This window comes from Syngnathus typhle, linkage group LG4, assembly GCF_033458585.1.
Source record: "Syngnathus typhle isolate RoL2023-S1 ecotype Sweden linkage group LG4, RoL_Styp_1.0, whole genome shotgun sequence".
NCBI classification, from domain to species: domain Eukaryota; kingdom Metazoa; phylum Chordata; class Actinopteri; order Syngnathiformes; family Syngnathidae; genus Syngnathus; species Syngnathus typhle.
The window spans coordinates 23,388,496-23,406,784 of record NC_083741.1 but is presented as its reverse complement, the minus strand read 5'-3'; the positions used below and the strand labels follow the sequence as shown (position 1 = coordinate 23,406,784).

The 18,289-nt window shown below is 44.2% G+C and overlaps 3 protein-coding genes and 1 long non-coding RNA gene across 4 annotated transcripts; 2 read left to right on the top strand and 2 right to left on the bottom strand.

Annotated features, from left to right (window-relative positions):
* Positions 1-57: 57 nt before the first annotated feature.
* On the top strand, positions 58-3,638 carry LOC133152680 (zinc finger protein 585A-like). Its single transcript, XM_061276499.1, has 2 exons — positions 58-115; positions 665-3,638. The coding sequence occupies exons 1-2, from the start codon at positions 61-63 to the stop codon at positions 3,316-3,318; spliced, it is 2,709 nt and encodes a 902-aa protein (XP_061132483.1). The 5' UTR covers positions 58-60; the 3' UTR covers positions 3,319-3,638.
* Positions 3,639-6,748: 3,110 nt separating this feature from the next.
* Positions 6,749-12,058, bottom strand: LOC133153097 (trace amine-associated receptor 13c-like). Its single transcript, XM_061277156.1, has 3 exons — positions 11,805-12,058; positions 9,607-9,967; positions 6,749-9,290 (listed from the first exon to the last, which is right to left on the bottom strand). Exons 2-3 carry the CDS (start codon positions 9,887-9,889, stop codon positions 8,410-8,412), a joined length of 1,164 nt encoding a protein of 387 aa, XP_061133140.1. The 5' UTR covers positions 9,890-9,967; positions 11,805-12,058; the 3' UTR covers positions 6,749-8,409.
* A 2,649-nt stretch (positions 12,059-14,707) lies between these two features.
* Positions 14,708-18,188, top strand: dpep1 (dipeptidase 1). The gene is made up of 10 exons (XM_061277155.1): positions 14,708-15,181; positions 15,285-15,411; positions 15,709-15,841; positions 16,095-16,245; positions 16,412-16,481; positions 16,616-16,792; positions 16,876-16,960; positions 17,056-17,131; positions 17,201-17,336; positions 17,939-18,188. The coding sequence occupies exons 1-10, from the start codon at positions 14,940-14,942 to the stop codon at positions 18,101-18,103; spliced, it is 1,362 nt and encodes a 453-aa protein (XP_061133139.1). The 5' UTR covers positions 14,708-14,939; the 3' UTR covers positions 18,104-18,188.
* On the bottom strand, positions 16,232-17,202 carry LOC133153096 (uncharacterized). The gene is made up of 2 exons (XR_009714250.1): positions 16,857-17,202; positions 16,232-16,746 (listed from the first exon to the last, which is right to left on the bottom strand). It is a non-coding gene; the product is annotated as an uncharacterized LOC133153096 (long non-coding RNA).
* Positions 18,189-18,289: the final 101 nt, after the last annotated feature.

The following is an 18,289-nucleotide window of genomic DNA, read 5'->3' as shown; positions in this document are numbered from 1 at the left end:
AAATTGTAAGTTTCTTTTCCAAGTCTAGTTTTGCCTTAGTGAGTTGCCGTAGCCCTCCCCATGGCCTGCTCTCACAAAATGGCCGACTTGTCGTCGTCGTCGTGGCTTGGCTTGGGTACGTGATTCACAAAATAATTATTTTTCAATAAGTGGTGATGAACGAACTAAAGCCTCGACGTATTACGCGCATCACTATTTTACTGGACTCAAACAGAATTTCTATCTTTGTGTCCAGGTGCGCGTGCTCTTTGAAGCTTCTCTGGCGAACTTAGCTTAGCTTGATCGTGGCTAGCAAAGATGCCATGCATGCCACATGGTTCCTGTATAGCAATTGCATTTTTTGGCCCGAATAATGCAAAACGACATATGTACAATAACGAAGGCATATTTACACGAAAAAGAACATACGTACACTGACGTTTTTTTTTTTTTTTTTTAAAGTTTTATAGCTTAACTACCTTCTGATGCAGTGATGGCGACACTCTCGGACTTGGTCACAAAGAAATCCGTGACTTTGAATGATGAGCTCTTTTAGTCTGAGTAGGACAAAAACAGTCAGATATAACAACATACATTTTGTAAAGTCACATTACCAAAACATTTCAGACGTAACGGAATCAAGACTTGAGTGAGCAAAGCTTGACTTTTGTTTTGTGTCCCGCAGTCCCCAGTGATCTCCTTCATGAGCTGAAGGAGCCTGAATGCACCCAAATTAAAGAGGAGACGGAGGAGCCAGTGTGTGCCCAAATGAAAGCCAAAGATGAGGAGTCACAACATCCTCACATTAAAGAAGACATCACCATGTTTCCATTGACTGGTGTCAGCATGAAGAGTGAAGAAAGTAATGGAGAGCAAGATGGAGGACCAGACGCCACCATCCCTCCACTTCTAGACAACGGAGACCATTGCAAAGGATCCCAAGCTCCACCGTCAGACAGTGACGAGATAACGTCGCACTCTTCCATTGCTGATAATGAAGATGAAGGTCATCGTGAGGAGAACAGAAAAGCGGAGCCTCGGGCTTGCGTCTCACCTCCACACAAGACGGTAGAAGGTGATGCAGACCGCTGTAGAGGATCACAAGCAGACAGCCTCCTTGCTCCGCTATCAGATAACGATGAACTAACCTCACACTCTTCTGGCACTGTTGATGAACACTCCAAAGGTGATATGACGCATCACACTGACAAGAAACGCTGGAAATGTTCTCGGTGTGATCAAACCTTTACCTACAAGTCATCCTTGAAAAGCCACAAAAAAATACACAAAGGGGAACCTTTTGCCTGCTCAGTTTGTGGTAAAGGTTATTCTAGAAAGGAAGCATTAAAAATTCACACAAGAACACACACTGGAGAAAAACCTTTTCCTTGTTCCATGTGTGATAAAACATTTTCTTTGAAGGAAAGCCTCATGAGACACACAAGAACACACACTGGGGAAAAACCGTTCACCTGCTCAGTTTGTGGTAAAAGTTATTCTAGAAAGGGCCATTTAAGCTATCATTTAAAAACACATTCTGCCAGTGAAAAAAAACCTTTTGCCTGCGCAGATTGTGGTAAAAGCTATTCTCAAAGGCAAAGCCTTTTATGGCACCAAAAAACACACACTGGGGAAAAACCGACCTGCTCCGATTGTGGCAAAGCATTTTCCACAAAGGGAGCATTAAAGCTTCACACAAGAACGCACACTGGAGAAAAACCTTTTCTTTGTTCTCAGTGTGGTAAAAGATTTCCCTTGAAGGAAAGCTTAATAAGACACACAAGAACGCACACTGGGGAAAAACCTTTCGCCTGCTCAGTTTGTGCTAAAAGGTACTCTAGAAAAGGGGATTTAAGCATTCATTTACAAACGCATAGTGCGAGCCCGAGAAAACGTTTTACCTGCTCAGATTGTGGGAAAAGTTACTCTAAAAAGGCCTATTTAAACATTCATCTAAAAACACAATGCGGGGGAAACAAATTTGCCTGCGCAGATTGCGGTAAAAGCTACTCTCAAAAGGAAAACCTATTACGTCACCAAAAAACACACACTGAGGAAACCCTTTTTGCCTGCTCTAATTGTGGCAAAGATTTTTCGACAAAGACAGCATTAAAACGTCACACAAAAACACACACTGGAGAGAAACCTTCTGTTTCTTTGGTGAGTGGCAAAACATTTGCTCTGAAAGAAACCTTAAAAACGCACCCAAGAAAACACCCTGGGGAAAAACCTTTTGCCTGCTCAGTTTGTGGTAATAGTTACTCGAGAAAGGTGTATTTAAGCATTCATTTAAAAACACATCGTGCCGAAAAACCTTTTGCCTGCTCAGATTGTGGTAAAAGGTTTTATCAAAAGAAAAGCTTATTATATCACACAAAAACACACACTGGGGAAAAACATTTTGCCTGCTCTGTTTGTGGCAAAACGTTTTCGACAAAGGGAACATTCAACATTCACACAAGAACACACACTGGAGAAAAACCTTTTCGTTGTTCCGTGTGTGATAAAACATTTGCTTTGAAAGGAAGCTTAATAAGACACACAAGAACACACACTGGGGAAAAACCTTTTCCCTGCTCACTTTGTGGTCAAAGGTACTCTAGAGAGGGGGATTTAAGCATTCATTTAAAAACACATAGTGCGAGTGAGGAAAAACCTTTTGTCTGCTCAGATTGTGGTGAAAGCGATTCTCACAAGCAAAGCCTTTTATGGCACCAAAAAACACACGCTGGGGAAAAACCTTTTGCCTGCTCTGATTGTGGCAAATCTTTTTCCACAAAGGGATCATTAAAAATTCACACAAGAACACACACTGGAGAAAAACCTTTTCTTTGTTCGCTGTGTGATAAAACATTTGCTTTGAAGGAAAGCTTAATAAGACACACAAGAACACACACCGGGGAAAAACCTTTTGCCTGCACAGTTTGTGGTAAAAGTTACTCTAGAAAGGGGGACTTAAGCATTCATTTAAAAACACATGGTGTGGGTGCGCTAACACGTTTTACCTGCTCAGATTGTGGTAAAAGTTACTCTAAGAAAGCATATTTAAACATTCATTTAAAAACACATAGTGAGGAAAACCTTTTTGCCTGCTCTGATTGTGGCAAATCTTTTTGTACAAAGGGATCATTAAAAATTCACACAAAAACACACACTGGACAAAAAACTTTTCTTTGTTTGGTGTGTGATAAAGCATTTGCTTTGAAGGAAAGCTTAATCAGACACACAAGAATGCACACTGGAGAGAAACCTTTTTCCTGCTTCATTTGTGGTAAAACTTACTCCAGAAAGGCGCATTTAAAAAAACACATTTCACTGGGGTCATGTCATAGTGAATAACGATCCAATCAAGTTCCATTTCCATGATTCAACTGGTTCACTAACTGCTCATTGTAGTCTTATCATCCTCTTCAGTATCATTGGGTCTCATTTCAAAACATGCCATCATTTTTTCATTTGGCAGGCTCCACATCCAATTTCAAGTTTGGTCATTTGTTGTTTTGTTCAATTGCTGATTTTTCTTTGCTCTGTTTTTTCTTTTCATCTTTCTCTTTCTTCATGTGAGTTGATTTGTGGCTCGTGCGAAGATGTATTCTGATATTCTATGCAGTGTGACAAATTGAACATTTCATGATGAATAAATAAAAATATGCATGCAAGGATGACTCGAGTGTCACCGTGTCGCCCGCGTGGGCTCAGTGAAGCAAATTACGTCTTGATATATAACAAAGGTACAGTGTGTAAACAACTAGGACACCAATGTACATTTGATATAATTATAGAGCTAGTCATTTTTAATATTACATGGGTCGGGCCTCACCGTACAGAAAGCCGATAGGTCTCGCCGCCATCTTTCTGCTACGGAATCCTAAAGGGGACAAACATAGCAAATAGTAAATTTGCGTGTGTACAAAATAAAATGCAAACATTTGTGTTGAATATTTGCTCGCATCTCTGCTGATGTGTCTCTGTGGCACCGTCAGGCATTTTATTAGTTCACCACTAGAGGTCACTAAATAATAAGGAAGCTTGTAATTATATCATCTAGCACCAAATTCCTCAACTTAATGTGTCATTCCTTTCATTTAGATGATGAAATAATAATCTTCCACATCCTTAAGAGGCCACGTTGAGGTGGGCCCTTTACACCGTGACCTTAGTACTACCTCTGAAAGTCGTTTTTAGAAAGTACACAGCTGTGTTGTGTTCAGCCGAGCGAATAGAAGCCAAACCTTAATGGAAGCCACAAATATTTTTACAACAATGTTTTTGCGGGGCGTCAGATATGCGTCAGAGGCGGGCATGTTTTCTTCCCGTCGCCTCCTCTACGCACATATTTGTCTTTTTTTTTGCATCTTGTCCCTTTTGACCTTTTGCAGGGCACAAGGATGGTGTTTGTGGGTCCGTCGGGGCAAACCCCAGAGGATCGGATGGCGCCACACACTCACGAGCAAAGCCGATGCCTCCGTCTTCTCTGCAACTGTTTTTCCTCCAGCTGTGCAGAGTTCGCCTTTTGCTCAGAGCAATTAGCAGAGCGCTTGAACTCTTGAACTCTGCATAGTCTGGCGTTCTGATTGCAGGGATGTATTTTCTATCCTCCAGGAAGCCAATTGCAGGGGAGTTTGGATGCGAGGCGCAACGCTCCCCCAAACAAATACAGTACTTAGAAAGCTTCAAGTGCACTTGAAAGCAGAACCAGGTAGCTTTGTCGATAGGAACGAGGCTTTCCACGCTTGGCCGCCCATGTGACTGCGGTTTTTCGCTCTGAACTGAAACCAAGTCGTACATTTGCCTAGGGTGTCAGATATGAAGATGTCAAGCCAGGAGCAAAGGTCACAGCGACAGAAGTCATGTTCGGAATTATTACAAGGCAGACATTAAAAATGACGCTACTGCTGAGCTTCAACTGAGAATCTATTTTTGTCATCATTGAGAATAATGCTCGATTAGTAGTACATCAAGTATTATTCATTTCATCACGCCGCAAAGACTTCCCACGTTAACGAAGAGGTCGCGTTGCCTGCACGCTTCATCCACCATCAAATTGTGCTATTAGATCCTGAATTTCAAGAAGTGCTAGGTGTTCTCCCTAAACGTGTTTTTTTTGGTCCTATTCCGGCGGTCCTTACGGGGAAAATGGTTTCAGTTTCAGAAAAAGACTGATTGCTGATGCTGCCAATCACTTGTGCATGACGTCATTACTCCACAATGTGCTGAAAGGTTGCTGCGGAATGAATATTCCAGCAGCAGCAGCAGCAGCAGCAGCAGACAAGCTGCAACGGCCACTCAGCTTAAGTGCAAGAGTGCAAGGTTGAACATTGGGATGCAGACGGATTTATTTTTAAAAAAAACATCAAACGTCAGCAGGGACCGCAGACACGACGCACCTGCTTCAAGCCCGTGTTGCTGGATGCTGATGTTGGTTGTGCCGGACAGGTGGACAGGTGGCATCACTCAGGCTAGGCGCCCATGAATAATCGAGCTGACGCGTCGGTGAGGTGTGCTGAACGCCGGCTGGACAAATGGAGCTGGATCACAAATGCCAAGGGAGCCCATGTCGAGTCCACTGCGCAGACAGATCAAATAGCCAGCCAGACAACACAACCACAAGTATTTCTCGTACTATTTGACTTTTACGTCTCACCTAGCCGCCATTATTTTTTGGCTAGAAGCCATCCTTGCAGTGTGGGAGATAACTGACACAATCTGCACAGGTTTGTATTCCATTTCAATAGATGTATGCAAAATTGTTCATTTGCTGTGACCCCGCCCCCTGAGCAGCACAAGCACAGCTCGCGGGCATCTCTGCCTTTGCCCTGGCTGGAGCCAAAAACAGAGCCCAGCCACAGGTGGTGTGTGCGTGTGCACTTTATTGGTTGTGACACACGTCTCTTGCCTTAAGTGCTTGGAGAGGACAATTAAAAATGCATCAGTAGCATGCAATGAGAGGGCTGAAAAGAACACACGGCGGGCGGGCGGACAGCAATATGTAACCTTGCTCGGGCTGCGACCTCTCGAGCTGAGCTGCTGACTAAGTAGGTACAAATGCAAAATGCTAACTTTTCAACTCTTTGTCATGACGTCAATTAATACACGATGAAGCAACTTGCTTTTGAAAGCCATTTTTCCTCCCGTTGTTTGTCCACATTAGCCTTGAGAACTGACAAGCCCGTGTGCTCGCAACACTGACAAGAATGCAGAATATATTCCGTTTTATTTTGTTAAGTGGTTGCACAAAATAAAACGGTCGGGATCAGATAGCTACATTTTGGAAGTTGTCGACTTCAAAAACGTGTCCGATCCACAACCCAACTACTTCAAAAATGGTAGTCGTCTGGATCCCAATGATGTTATTTCGTGCAACCACCAGAGTCAATCCAACATCATTGTTTTTTTAGCCCAGCATAGTGTGCTCACATTGAACAAAGTCATTGAAACATCCGAATGTTAAGGCCAACCTGTGTACAAAGGCCCAAAGCTCCAAGGCGAGGTCATTCAATTCCCACCAGAGCATTCCTTTCTCTGCGTACATGAGTCAGGCCTGGGCACAAGAGCATGTCCATGTCAGGTCACAATGTCCACTACCCCCCCATGTTGTGCATCACACCAGCTCCCCCCTTCATTTTTTTTTTTGCACCCGCAAGTCACAAGTGTCTCGCCATTTTTAGCCGCATTAGCATGATAGCGCAGCACTCAGTAGTACAAATTGTTGTATTTGTGTTTGAGGCGAGCAGTGGTTTCTCACCTACAAGAAAAAACCCCAGTATGATAGCAATGAATGGCCTTTATTGGGATGCCACACACAAAAACAAATGACTTGAACCCATAAGGTGGTGCAAGATGATTTTTTCATCATTCAAACACTTCAGGATACACTTCAACTGTGTTTTTGTCTGGGGGGGGACCAAAATCAGAAAAAAAGGGCTAAGTGTGTGTGTATAGAAGATATCAAATGGTCGCAAAGCACTTCAAAATGGAAGGGATCACAAAACAGCAACACTATGCTTCATGCATGTGCACAATCACCATCCCGTGAAGCAATAACATTCTGTCAATGATCAAACCAGATTCATATCATTTGCTTGCTTGCATGGACACCAGCCTAAATAACAAGCCTGCAACATCACACATAGCCAAACAAATATACACAATAGTCATTAGACTCACGTTTGTACACAATATGAAATGTTTGGGAACACAGCAAACTGGTCAAAACAGAAACAAAGGTTAGCTTTCACTTTCGACTGCAATAAGGTTCACTGAATTCAACCGAACAAGATTAAAATTCCACCAGATAGTACCAAAGTAATACTTTTATTGCTTTGGACTGAGAAAAAAATTTGCATCTGGAAATATCAGCTTGATTTTCCGTCAACATCAAATTTGCACTGGAATGATAACGATGACTGATCAGTAGACTCGACACTGCCCAATAAGCCGACTTGGGTTCAAATGTAAGAACATTTAGCGAAGATTCATCCACGACAACTTGAAGTTCAACTCATTGAATACGTATGTCCCTCACAACTTTGCACAGTAGCAAAGTTTCCATTCATGCTTTGTTTGCGCAGATGTTTTTCCGAGAAATGACTCAGTTGTTAAGTAAGAAACATTTTGGCCTTGATGCTTGAAAAGAGAAAACGATGAATCCACAAGTAAGCACTGTAACCACAGCTCTCACGCTGCGAGCAGGTGGAGCCTTTCTGCTTCTCAAGATGCACATTTCTTTCGGACTTTTGGAAGTCCAAAACTAGCCAGAGGCGAAATATACTGCAAAACATGCAAAGCCATTATGGAGAATATCAGACATTTCCAGGAACATTGTAAAAAGTCGAGAAGAACGTCGAGAGTATTCTTTGTGTACAAAGTTGTATAGTGTACCGTCATTTATCCAATTTCAGTTGAAAAAAGGCATCGGGAAAAAAGATTTCAATTGAGAAGCTCTTAGCTTATTCTGGGGGACTGCGACAAAAGAAACATTTGGAGAAGGGTTCGCTGCATCATGCTTTTTTGAAATTCACACAATCTAAAAAAACGTTTGTTTCCACACGGTATGCGAGACATGCCTTGTTGTCCGCTTAGGAAAAAAAAAAAAAACATCTTGCGGCCTTCTTGATATAACTGTTGTGTTCCTGAGATACGGGCCACAAAAGAAGCCAAGGCCAGGAGGTCAGCGGAGAGAATCGACATCCTAACTTGCGGCCATCTCCACATCTTGATCATGAAATCCACAGTATGCGCACGTGACAAAAACGTTAATTGTCAAAAAGTTACAAGCCGGAATAGAACATGGAGCCGAAGACGACATCTAAAGCTTCCCAACAAAGACTTGACAACGCCAGAAACAAACACGGTGCTCGTCGCCACGACACGACTTTAACCATCGTCCACAGCATGTATTTCACAACAAGCTTCACTCGTGTTCCTCACTCAGGCTTTCTCCTCCTGTGTGGGACAGCGCTGATCACGCTGAAAGAGTAAGGTCACGCCCTTCCGAAAACGATGGTCCCTCACGCTGTAGATGATCACGTTGCAGCAACTGTTTGCCGTTAGAATCCAGAAGGCAACAAAGGAGAAGTTGCACCAGGTGTATCCCACCACGTTGCCCAGCACAAACACGGCGATGGGGGAGAAGGATGCGGTGAAAGCAAACGTTAAGATGCTTATTGTCTTAGCGGCCTTGATATCGGAAAAGGAAGGTCTGTGGGGAGGGCAAGAGCCTCCCCCGCCTCCCCCGCCTCCCCCCTCAGTCAAACTCCCCTCGGAGAGCAGTTTGCGTCTCCTGGTGTACTGCTTGATGCTTGTGAAGGACATAATGTTAATAGCCAACGTTCCACCCAGAAGAGTGAAGTCAAAGACTGGGAAGAGCAGCAGGATGTTGGCGTCATGCGGCAAGCGGTTGCCAAGCAACAGCGGAGCGTAGTTGCACATACGGCTACACTCGTTGTACTCTAAAGTGAAGTTGCTGCTGAATAAGAGCGGCGCCAGCGCCAGGAGGAAACTGGCAGCCCAGGAGAGCAGAATGAGGAGAAGAGTTCTCCTCCGGGTCACCAGGGCGTCCTTGTGCAGCGGCCACAGGATGGCCACACATCGCTCCACCGTCATGAGGAATATGGTGCTGATGGAGACAAAGGTGCAGCCGGCAAAAACGGGTCCAATCAGCATGCAGGGCTGCCAGGGGCTCCTTTGAGAAGCCCAAGCGCCTTGGTACCAAACGGGAGGCGTGTAGGTTACCATCAGTGAGACTTCAGTGTAAACGGAGAAAGGGACCACCAGGACGCCCACCATCATGTCAGCTATAGCCAGAGAAACTGTCGAGAAATACACAGGAAAATATTAAGTCAATGACTGGTTTTCCTACTTTATGTGGACTAGGTTCTTTCGTTGGACCTGACTGCAGACTTTGAGAATATGGACCACAATATTCTGTTGGCTAGCTCTGAAGTGATTTAGATTCTATTTGGCAGAGAGAACTTTTTGTGGTAGCCTTGGTTTCTCCGATTCCATACGGCGTTCCACTCGGTCCAACTTTGGGCCCACTGCTTTTTTCACCGTATATCCCGAGTCGGCTCTACTGGAGTATTCGGCTCCTTAATATTGGTCAAAAGAACTTCTTTTGAAAGTTACCTTTCAAGTAGCCTTGTGGTGTCCTGGACTGTCTGGTCTGCACAAATACAGTCAGAGTGATGACATTTCCGATGACTATGGCAAAAGTCAGGCTGAGCATGAAAGCAACCGCAAAGGCACGATTGAGAAAGCCACAGCAGCAGACTGTACAGAGAGGAGCCGCCGGCTGCTCCGATATCACTTTGGCCTGGGACGCTGGAGTCAGGTTCAAAAGAGACTCTGTCGTGGCCAGCAGAAGGGCACAATTGCCAACCGCATCCGTTTGGTTCGACAAAGCGGTCATGGTCCAAGATGGTCTGGTCTGGTCCGCCTCACTTGTGCGATTTGTATCGGATCTTCAGGAGACCATGTCCGGACTTACCTGTTGGGGAGAAGAATTGTATTTTTAGTTAACTATAATAACCTTGCCCTGACATACATTAATAATAGTTAATAATGACGAACGACTATTCTGCCCATTCTAGAGTACCGTATTTTGCCGACTATAAGTCGCAGCAGACATCAAATACATAACATAGAAGGCGAAAATTTCAGCCGTCTGTATGTCGACTGGCTTGGTAAGAATCATTGAAAGATGTTTTGGATTCTGGTAGCAGTTTGCTGCATTTGTCAGAGTGCTGCTTGTGACGGAGAACAAAATCACACCTTTTTTAGTCGGATGCACAATCATGGGAACGCAATTTTGTTTGTATATATACTTAAGAGAATAGAAGCATACTCAGTCGACCATTTTCGAGTCCAGGCGGACAAAAGACTTGCGTTATTTGCGTGTGCTGTGATGCGCTGTGCTTTTTGGCGCGAGTGGTAATGTAGCAATATGTTGCTATTTCGACAGAGGTCACAAAAGGTTGTCGCAAAAACAAAATTGAACACATTGTATTGCTGTTTTGGTCAATTCTAAATGTTTGACTTGACGCATTGCACCAGATTATCAACGGTTCATTTTACATTAAAGTTCAAATGATTAAAAAAAGGCTTTATCTCAGAATAGTCAGGGGGGGGGGGGGACAACTCATTAAGGATCCGGTTACTATCAGTGAAGATGACAGGATAAAGTCCACCCTCTGGTGAGGCCTCCAGCTCAATCAGACCACCAGCTGACACACACACACACTGTTCACACATTTCAGCGTGGCCTATAAGTAGTGTGTGTGTGTGTGTGTGTGTGTACGTGTGACTTGACATCAGACCTCGGAAGGTTTCGTCCTCACCTTGTCGCAAGTGGTATTTTTTTTTCCCCTCCCAGTCCTTCTTGTGTGATTTTGCTTAGCGGTTGTTAAGTTGGTATTTAATCACCAAATAATATCAAATAAACAAAAGTAATTGGTTCATAAACAGGGGCAAACGTTTGAATACATTTGAATGCAAATAGAATTGCGTCCGATTATTCGCTTGACCAATGGAATCATCGATACAATAGTCAATTGTAAAAAGATGCCATAGTGACAGCCTTGCAGATTTACTAGTTTCGCCCAATTTCTAAGCAACTAGTTGAGGTTTTCTGAAAACGAGAGCCAAAGGACGAAGACAAGTGGCACAGTTGCCAGTGAACCACGGATGCTGAGTGGGAACTGAACACAAGCTGCCTAAAAATAATAATAATAAATAATAAATAATAAAGTTAAATAAAATAAATAAAATAAATAAAATAAATAAAATAAATAAATAAAAAAGTTGTTTGTTAGCAAAGACTCTCTGTAACATCTGCTAACAACCCAGGCTAAACTTTGCCCCTACAAAGATATTAACCTCTCAATCCAGATGGACTTCCACATATTTCCTTGACTCCTTCCTCTTAGACTACTTTCCGATGAATACTATACCCGGGATCCACAAATAGAAGGACACCAAAAGGTCAGTCACCATGCAAATTGTCAATTTGAAAGAGAGACGACAGCTAACATAGCAGCTCCCATACTTTTAAAGTTCTTCCAAAGGTTGCCTCTAACAAAACGCAGAAGAGCAAAACATCACACAGGTCAAAATGTTTTTCCTCTCATTCCTAGAATTCATTTAGTCACTTGTGAACTTCCGTCGTCAGTTTCCTCTCTCTAATAATGACTCCATTATTTCTCAACGTATCTTGTAACATGAGCATCATTTTATTTGTAAGATCCCAAATGTCTTAGTTTGATCATATGCATGTCCTTTTCCCACTAATTAAGCAGAAAAAAAAAGACAAGAGGGATTTTCCTTACCTGCACTTGACTGAGATCAACCAGGACAGATTGAAAAATGAGCTTCCAACGAGCAATCCAATGAGCTTGACTCAACGGAATCAACGCCATGGGCTTATGTGCAGCAGGAAGCGGCGGCGGCGTTCCGCAATCAGTCACTCTCTCCTCGCTCACCACTCCGCAGACGCCCTCGCCTCCATCGCCTGCTTCGCCTCGCCTCGCCTCTCAGCTGCGACATCCACGCGTGCTTTGCAACGCAGCAAGTTCACAGCAGCAGCCTCATCTTCACCCTCCTCCTCCTCCTCCTCCTCCTCCTCCCAACCTAACATAGAAGCAAAAGCCAGACAAGTGGTTGACTTTAAAATGACTTTGAAGTTGGCGTTCAATGCACACAGCTTGAGGAGGAGGCCGAAATTGCATTTGAAAATCCGTTGATAGCGTTCCCCGATCCATGTTGACGTTTTGAGGTGAGAATGGGAACCTTTGCACATTCCGATAATCAAACTATACTTACAAGAACAAAAGGAATGGCGACGTTTTGCGTACGAGCCATTGCTATTTTCTACACGATCGTGCGGAATTTCTGATTTGCGTCTGGGGTCAGTAACTCATCTCTTCCCCCATGTTGTGGATTCACATCGTAGTTCATTTCAAGCCACTCTTCCATATTCAACACTTAATTACACGCAGTAGCATGAGTGCAAAATTTGGCCTGGAGTCACGCAATGCCGGTATTCATCAAACCAGATCCGTCTGACAGACATGGGAATGGAAATGGGGCTGGCTGGCTGGCTGGCTGGCTGGCTTCCTCTCAAGACAAGAGCCATTGACTTTGCCGCCTGCGTGCTGCATCCAAATTCCCGCGGTGGCTGTTCAATCGGCGCTGTCGGATAATTGCCATGTTTACGTGCACGGACGGACGGGGTCACGGCAGACGACTTGACATGGATTGGCCCATATCAAAGACAAAACAATGCTTTGGGCACGGCAGCAACCACTTGTCAGGAATCCCCCAGTGTAGCCCCCCCCCCCCTTGCTAAACGTCTCTGAAGGGGTTCAACTGCTAGTTTGTGACTGATTGTCCAGCGTGCCATGAGAAATGTTGCGGCAATTCATTTCGAAAAAGACATTGTGGAAGGCATAAGTCATTGGATCATCCACAGCCCAAAATGGATGTGCTCTTTGTCTGCTTAGAGGTTAAGCAGCATATTTTTGGTCTGTGTTGGTTATCGATTGCGAGAAGGCTCACTCTCCCAGAAAAGAAAAGAGAGAAGAAAAAAAAAACCTGCAAGGCTACGCAGCTGGCTTTTAGAGAAGTCCTCTTTTAGCAGGCAGCTCTGCAGCAGCGTGCAGCAGGTTCGCCTCTAAAATATGAATATCCCTGTCAAAGCCATTACTATGGAGCAGTCTGGCCGTCCACTTTGGTGGCTCCATCGCTCCTCCGTGCTGACACTTGGCTTCTGCCGGTGAAAGCAGAACCATGTAGCCTGATGTGAAGAAGGCCAATTTGTATTTGGAATATGCTTCTCGTTCACAAAAGAAAGAAGATTGGACCACTCGCGGTGCTACAAAGGATGAAACGCTTCCACGTCGTCGCTTGCAAAATAAACGTGGTCATTGCCTGAAATGTAAAAACAAACATTTGTCCTTCGTATTTAGAAAAAAAAACATCACTATAAGCAGCCACAGCGCACAAGCTATTGGTCTGTTCGCTTGAAGCAATTTAGCCACTGTGATTATTTTAATTTCAGAGCACAAGTGAAAAAGTGGAGGAGATAAGAAATAGCATTGTTCAAGAAAACACACTTAAGTGTCAGACTCTGGAGTTCAGCCAAGCAAAAAATAAGCAACTTGATGAGAGAACCAAGAGCCAAGCTAAAAAGCACTGATGCAAAAAATGAAACTATGACTTATACAAAAACATGAATGTGGACCAGCTAGGGCATGTGAAATGTGACGTCAAAAAAAAAAAAAAAAACGATCACGCAGTACGACACTGGGCTTACATCCAATCCATTCGATCACCATGTTAGAGATAAAGTAGGAAAAAAGCAGAGGGGTTGCAACGCCCACTCCATGGGTTGGCAACCTTCCAACTGCAAAGGTTACAGCAAACTGTCTTGTTATCTTCAATGCCTCAGAGAGTATCAGAAAAGTGAGGAATCGTGCAAAGAGCTGGGGCTCAACTCATTTTCAGCACAGCGGAAAAGTAAACTTGACTTTTTCTCTTGCGTCATTACAGAAGCTCTTCAATGGATATTAGAGGGAAAGTGCCAACTCTGATTGAAACTCGGACTCTTCAACCAACGCTAACATCACAGTCGCTTTTATAGGTCATGTGAGAAATGTTGTGCATAATAATTTAGTAACCGTGGTTGTTTTTCTTATATATACACTGCTGTTCAAATGTTTGGGGTCACAAAATTGTTTGGGTGACCCCAAACTTTTGAACGGTAGTGTAAATATTATTATAATAAAATATTATGAATTAAACATTATAAATTAGATCTTATGTTTGTATAAGATTATATATAATCTATGAATATAAGTATACATATATACGTTTTTTTACACAGAAGATTATATATACAATCTATAAATAATGATCTAAATAAATATACACACTACCGTTCAAAAGTTTGGGGTCACCCAAACAATTTTGTGAACCCAAACTTTTGAACGGTAGTGTATATATATATATATTTATATAGGTTTACTGTAAAACACATCAACAATTTAGGGATATGATTAACAAAAGATGGCATAAACATTCTGCACACAAAGTGATCCAAAGATCACAAAACCAAGTCGTGGCCATTCGGGTGTCATGTGAGGCAATAAAAGGTCACATGTGCACACTGTGCGTAAGGGTGATGAGGGCCTAGCTCCCGAAAAAAAAAGTTTCAATTGAATTGGATTGGATTGGATTGTGCGTTCATCTTGGAACGAGTGTCGTCAGTCTTCAAAAGTCGACTGGAAAAGTAGCAACATTCATTTGGTCGGAGGCGGGCGGCTGAATTCAATTAGGAACATTCTTTCAAAGATTTGTTATGGTGACAGCTCCTCGATGACAATAAGCAACTTCTATTGTTTTACGAGCGGAGAGCTGGCAGGGTCGAGCGGCTACGCAGACTTTATGACGGAATAAAAGCTGCGATGACAAACATGAGGAGGAGCTTTGCACTCATCTTACACCTAAAGGTTAGAACACAGAAAGTGACTACAGAGGAACCCAGAGCCTCATCATTGAGCTTACTTGAAGGATCGAAAGTGCTGTTAAACATGTCGTTAGCCGTCTCTTTGCTTTTATGCGCCACATGTTGGTCCGTCTCTTCGGGCGAGGACTCGTACACGGCCAGAGCTCTCAAGCTGATGTCTGAGACGCCGCTCATCGACGGGTGAATGAACGCAAACTTCTTCGACGTGCATTGCTGACCTTCTTGGAGAGATCATCCGACATGTAAAGTTAAGTTGTTGTTGTTTTCCCTCGCCCTCTTCCAGCCACAATGATCTGCCTTGGCAACTGCGCATACAATTCAACAACCAGCTGAACAAAGTGGACCTAAACACTCTGGCAACGACACACACCAACATCCCAAAAATAAAGACGGGTCACCTGGGAGCGCAGGTACTTCCCGTGCATCTATTTTCCACTTCAGATCTGCACTACTCCATCAGATCAACTGCAAAAGATGAATCCGAAAAGGATATTGTTTTTCCACTGAAAGGTGTGGTGTTCCACAGGGTTCCATTTCCGGCCCCCTGCCGTTTTTATTGTAGGCTATTTGCTGCCCTCGGGTTCCATCTTGACTATTATCTTTAACTGCCATGTGGATGAGAGCCGGATACGTGCTCTCTCCTTTGGCAAGAGCACTTTGTAACACTAATTCATATCTTCTTATACTCCTCTGACTTTCTCTTTCAGTTCTGGTCGGCCTATGTGCCCTGCGAGTCTCAGTACAAAGATGCCGTTCGACAAACACTGGAGCAGATTGATGTTGTTCACAGGATGTGTGACAAATACCCAAACACGTTTATGTTTGCCACCAGCAGCCAAGGTCAGGTGACAACTTGACAATTTTATTCCCTATTCTGGTCACAGTTACCGTAATTTTCGGACTGTAAGTCGCGTTTTTTTTCATAGTTTGGGTGGGGGGGGGCGACTTATACTCAGGAGCGACTTATATACATATATATGGTTTTTTTTCACTTTTTGTGGGATTTTATGGCTGGTGCGACTTATACTCCGGTGCCACTTATAGTCCGAAAATTACGGTTGTAAGCAACGCGATCTTTTGGTGCTTTGTGCAGACATCATGGCGGCGTTCAAAGTCAATAAAACGGCCAGTCTGATTGGCGTGGAGGGGGGTCACTCCATTGACAGCAGTCTGGGCACTCTGCGCACTTTCTACAACTTGGGAGTCCGCTACCTTACCCTCACACATTCCTGCAACGTACCCTGGTAGGGACGCACCCGTGTAAAAATTTCGACATCATCGGCCGTGAAAAATATCCAGCGGGAATTGTCAGTCCATCGAATTCCCAAATCATCATTATTGATTTCCCTGTATTTATTCAGCTGGGGTGAGTTTGTAGATTCATTCATTCAAAATAAACTTAATTGTCAGGGCTGATAACTGGCTTGTGGACACTGGATCAGAACCATCTGAAAACAAAGGCCTGTCTCCTTTCGGCAAGGTCAGTTTACACCAGTCGTACGAATGACGTTTGAAAACCAAATGATTCCGAAACGGCGCTCCTCGGCAGTGGATGAGGAACGACAAGAGCGCTTACAACATTTGAAAAATGAAATCATCTTACTTCCCTTCCAGCAAGTGCTTGCGGAAATGAACCGCTTGGGCATGCTGATCGACTTGTCCCACGTGCCCGTGTCAGTGATGCAGCAGGCGCTGGACCTGTCCAAGGCGCCCGTCATCTTCAGCCACTCTTCGGCCTACGCCGTCTGTCCACACAAGAGAAACGTTCCTGATGACATTCTCAAGAGAGTGGTGATTGCGTAATCACACAATCCCACGCACTCAAACAGCCATTACGCATTTTTTAAAACCTGACCTATTTTGCGTCTGTCCAGAACGAAAGTGGAGGAATTGTGATGATCAACTTCTACAACGACTACGTGAGCTGCTCCCCCACCGCCACTCTGGCCAACGTCGCCGGTAGCCTACTCGACTGGCACGCCATCGCAAGCTTTGCGAATATGAGGAAGTGGTGCAAAGCCAAGTTTTCAACCATCCAAGTGTTTTCACTTTAGATCATTTTGACCACATCAAGAAAGTGGGAGGAGCTGGCATTATGGGTTTCGGTGGGGACTACGACGGCGTCAAAAGGTCATTCCAAAAGACTTCACCGACAATGTCAAAGCCACATCTAGAAGGTGTGCTCATGTTTCCAAACAGACTCCCTGAGGGTCTGGAGGACGTGTCCAAGGTCCCAAGTCTGGTGGCTGAGCTGTTAAGAAGAGGCTGGTCGGATGAGGAAGTCAAGGGCGCTCTGGCAAACAATTTGCTTCGTGTACTCAAACGAGCAGAGGAGGTGAGTTGCGGACAAAGACAAATCACACGCCACTCGGACAATTGTTGGGTGAGCAAATGGGGCTGTTTGAATACGGAGAAGCTGACAAATCCACACCCAGAATTCAAAGCCCTAATGACCACGCCACCGTGCTGCTCCACGTCGGCAGCCAGTCCATTAATGGATGATGGCCTCATAAAAGTCTTAGCACGTGAGCGGGAGCGCCACTTGGCCTGTAAAATGCTTGTGTAAGACGCCAAGAGCAACATCCGGACGGCGGCATTTTTATAACGCACCCATAAAAGAAGGGAACGGTAGAACAAGAATCGGCCCAAACCTCATTTGAGCATGAATGGTGTTGGATTAAGCATGGCTTGCCCAGCTCATTCCCTCAACATACAAGATGGAAAAGGGAATGCCACTGAAGCGACTCGTGAGCCAAAGGTTAACATGGCCGACCCTGGATTTGAATCTCAGCTCAGTCTTTTCATGTTCTCTCCCTTGGTCGCTTGGCTCAGGTCATTGAACGGAATCTGGCCCAAAGTCAGCTTGCGACTCACAAAATGTGTGTACAAGCATAGTGCATATTGTGTGTGTTACCTCGGTGTTTGTGTCTCTATCAGGTCCGTGACAGCTTGAGCAAGCTGATGCCAGATGATCTTCCCATCCCGTTGGATGAGGTGAAGAACCCATGTAGGACCAACGATGGTTACCCCAACAGTGGAACTTTGTCTTCACTCAGCATGGCCGTGGTTCTTTCAACGTTGGCCTTTGGGATCCTTATCTAAGTGCTTCATGGGCTCTCTTGCATTCACCAACATGCAGAGCACTTTTTAAAAGATGGAATTAAATGTCACATGTTCTTCTTTGGTTCATCTCGTTGGTCATTTCTAAAAGTGAGCCAATTTTCACAGAAAACAAACCACAGTGAAAACACGAGGTCATATTGACTCATAAAGGTGAGGCGAAGGCGC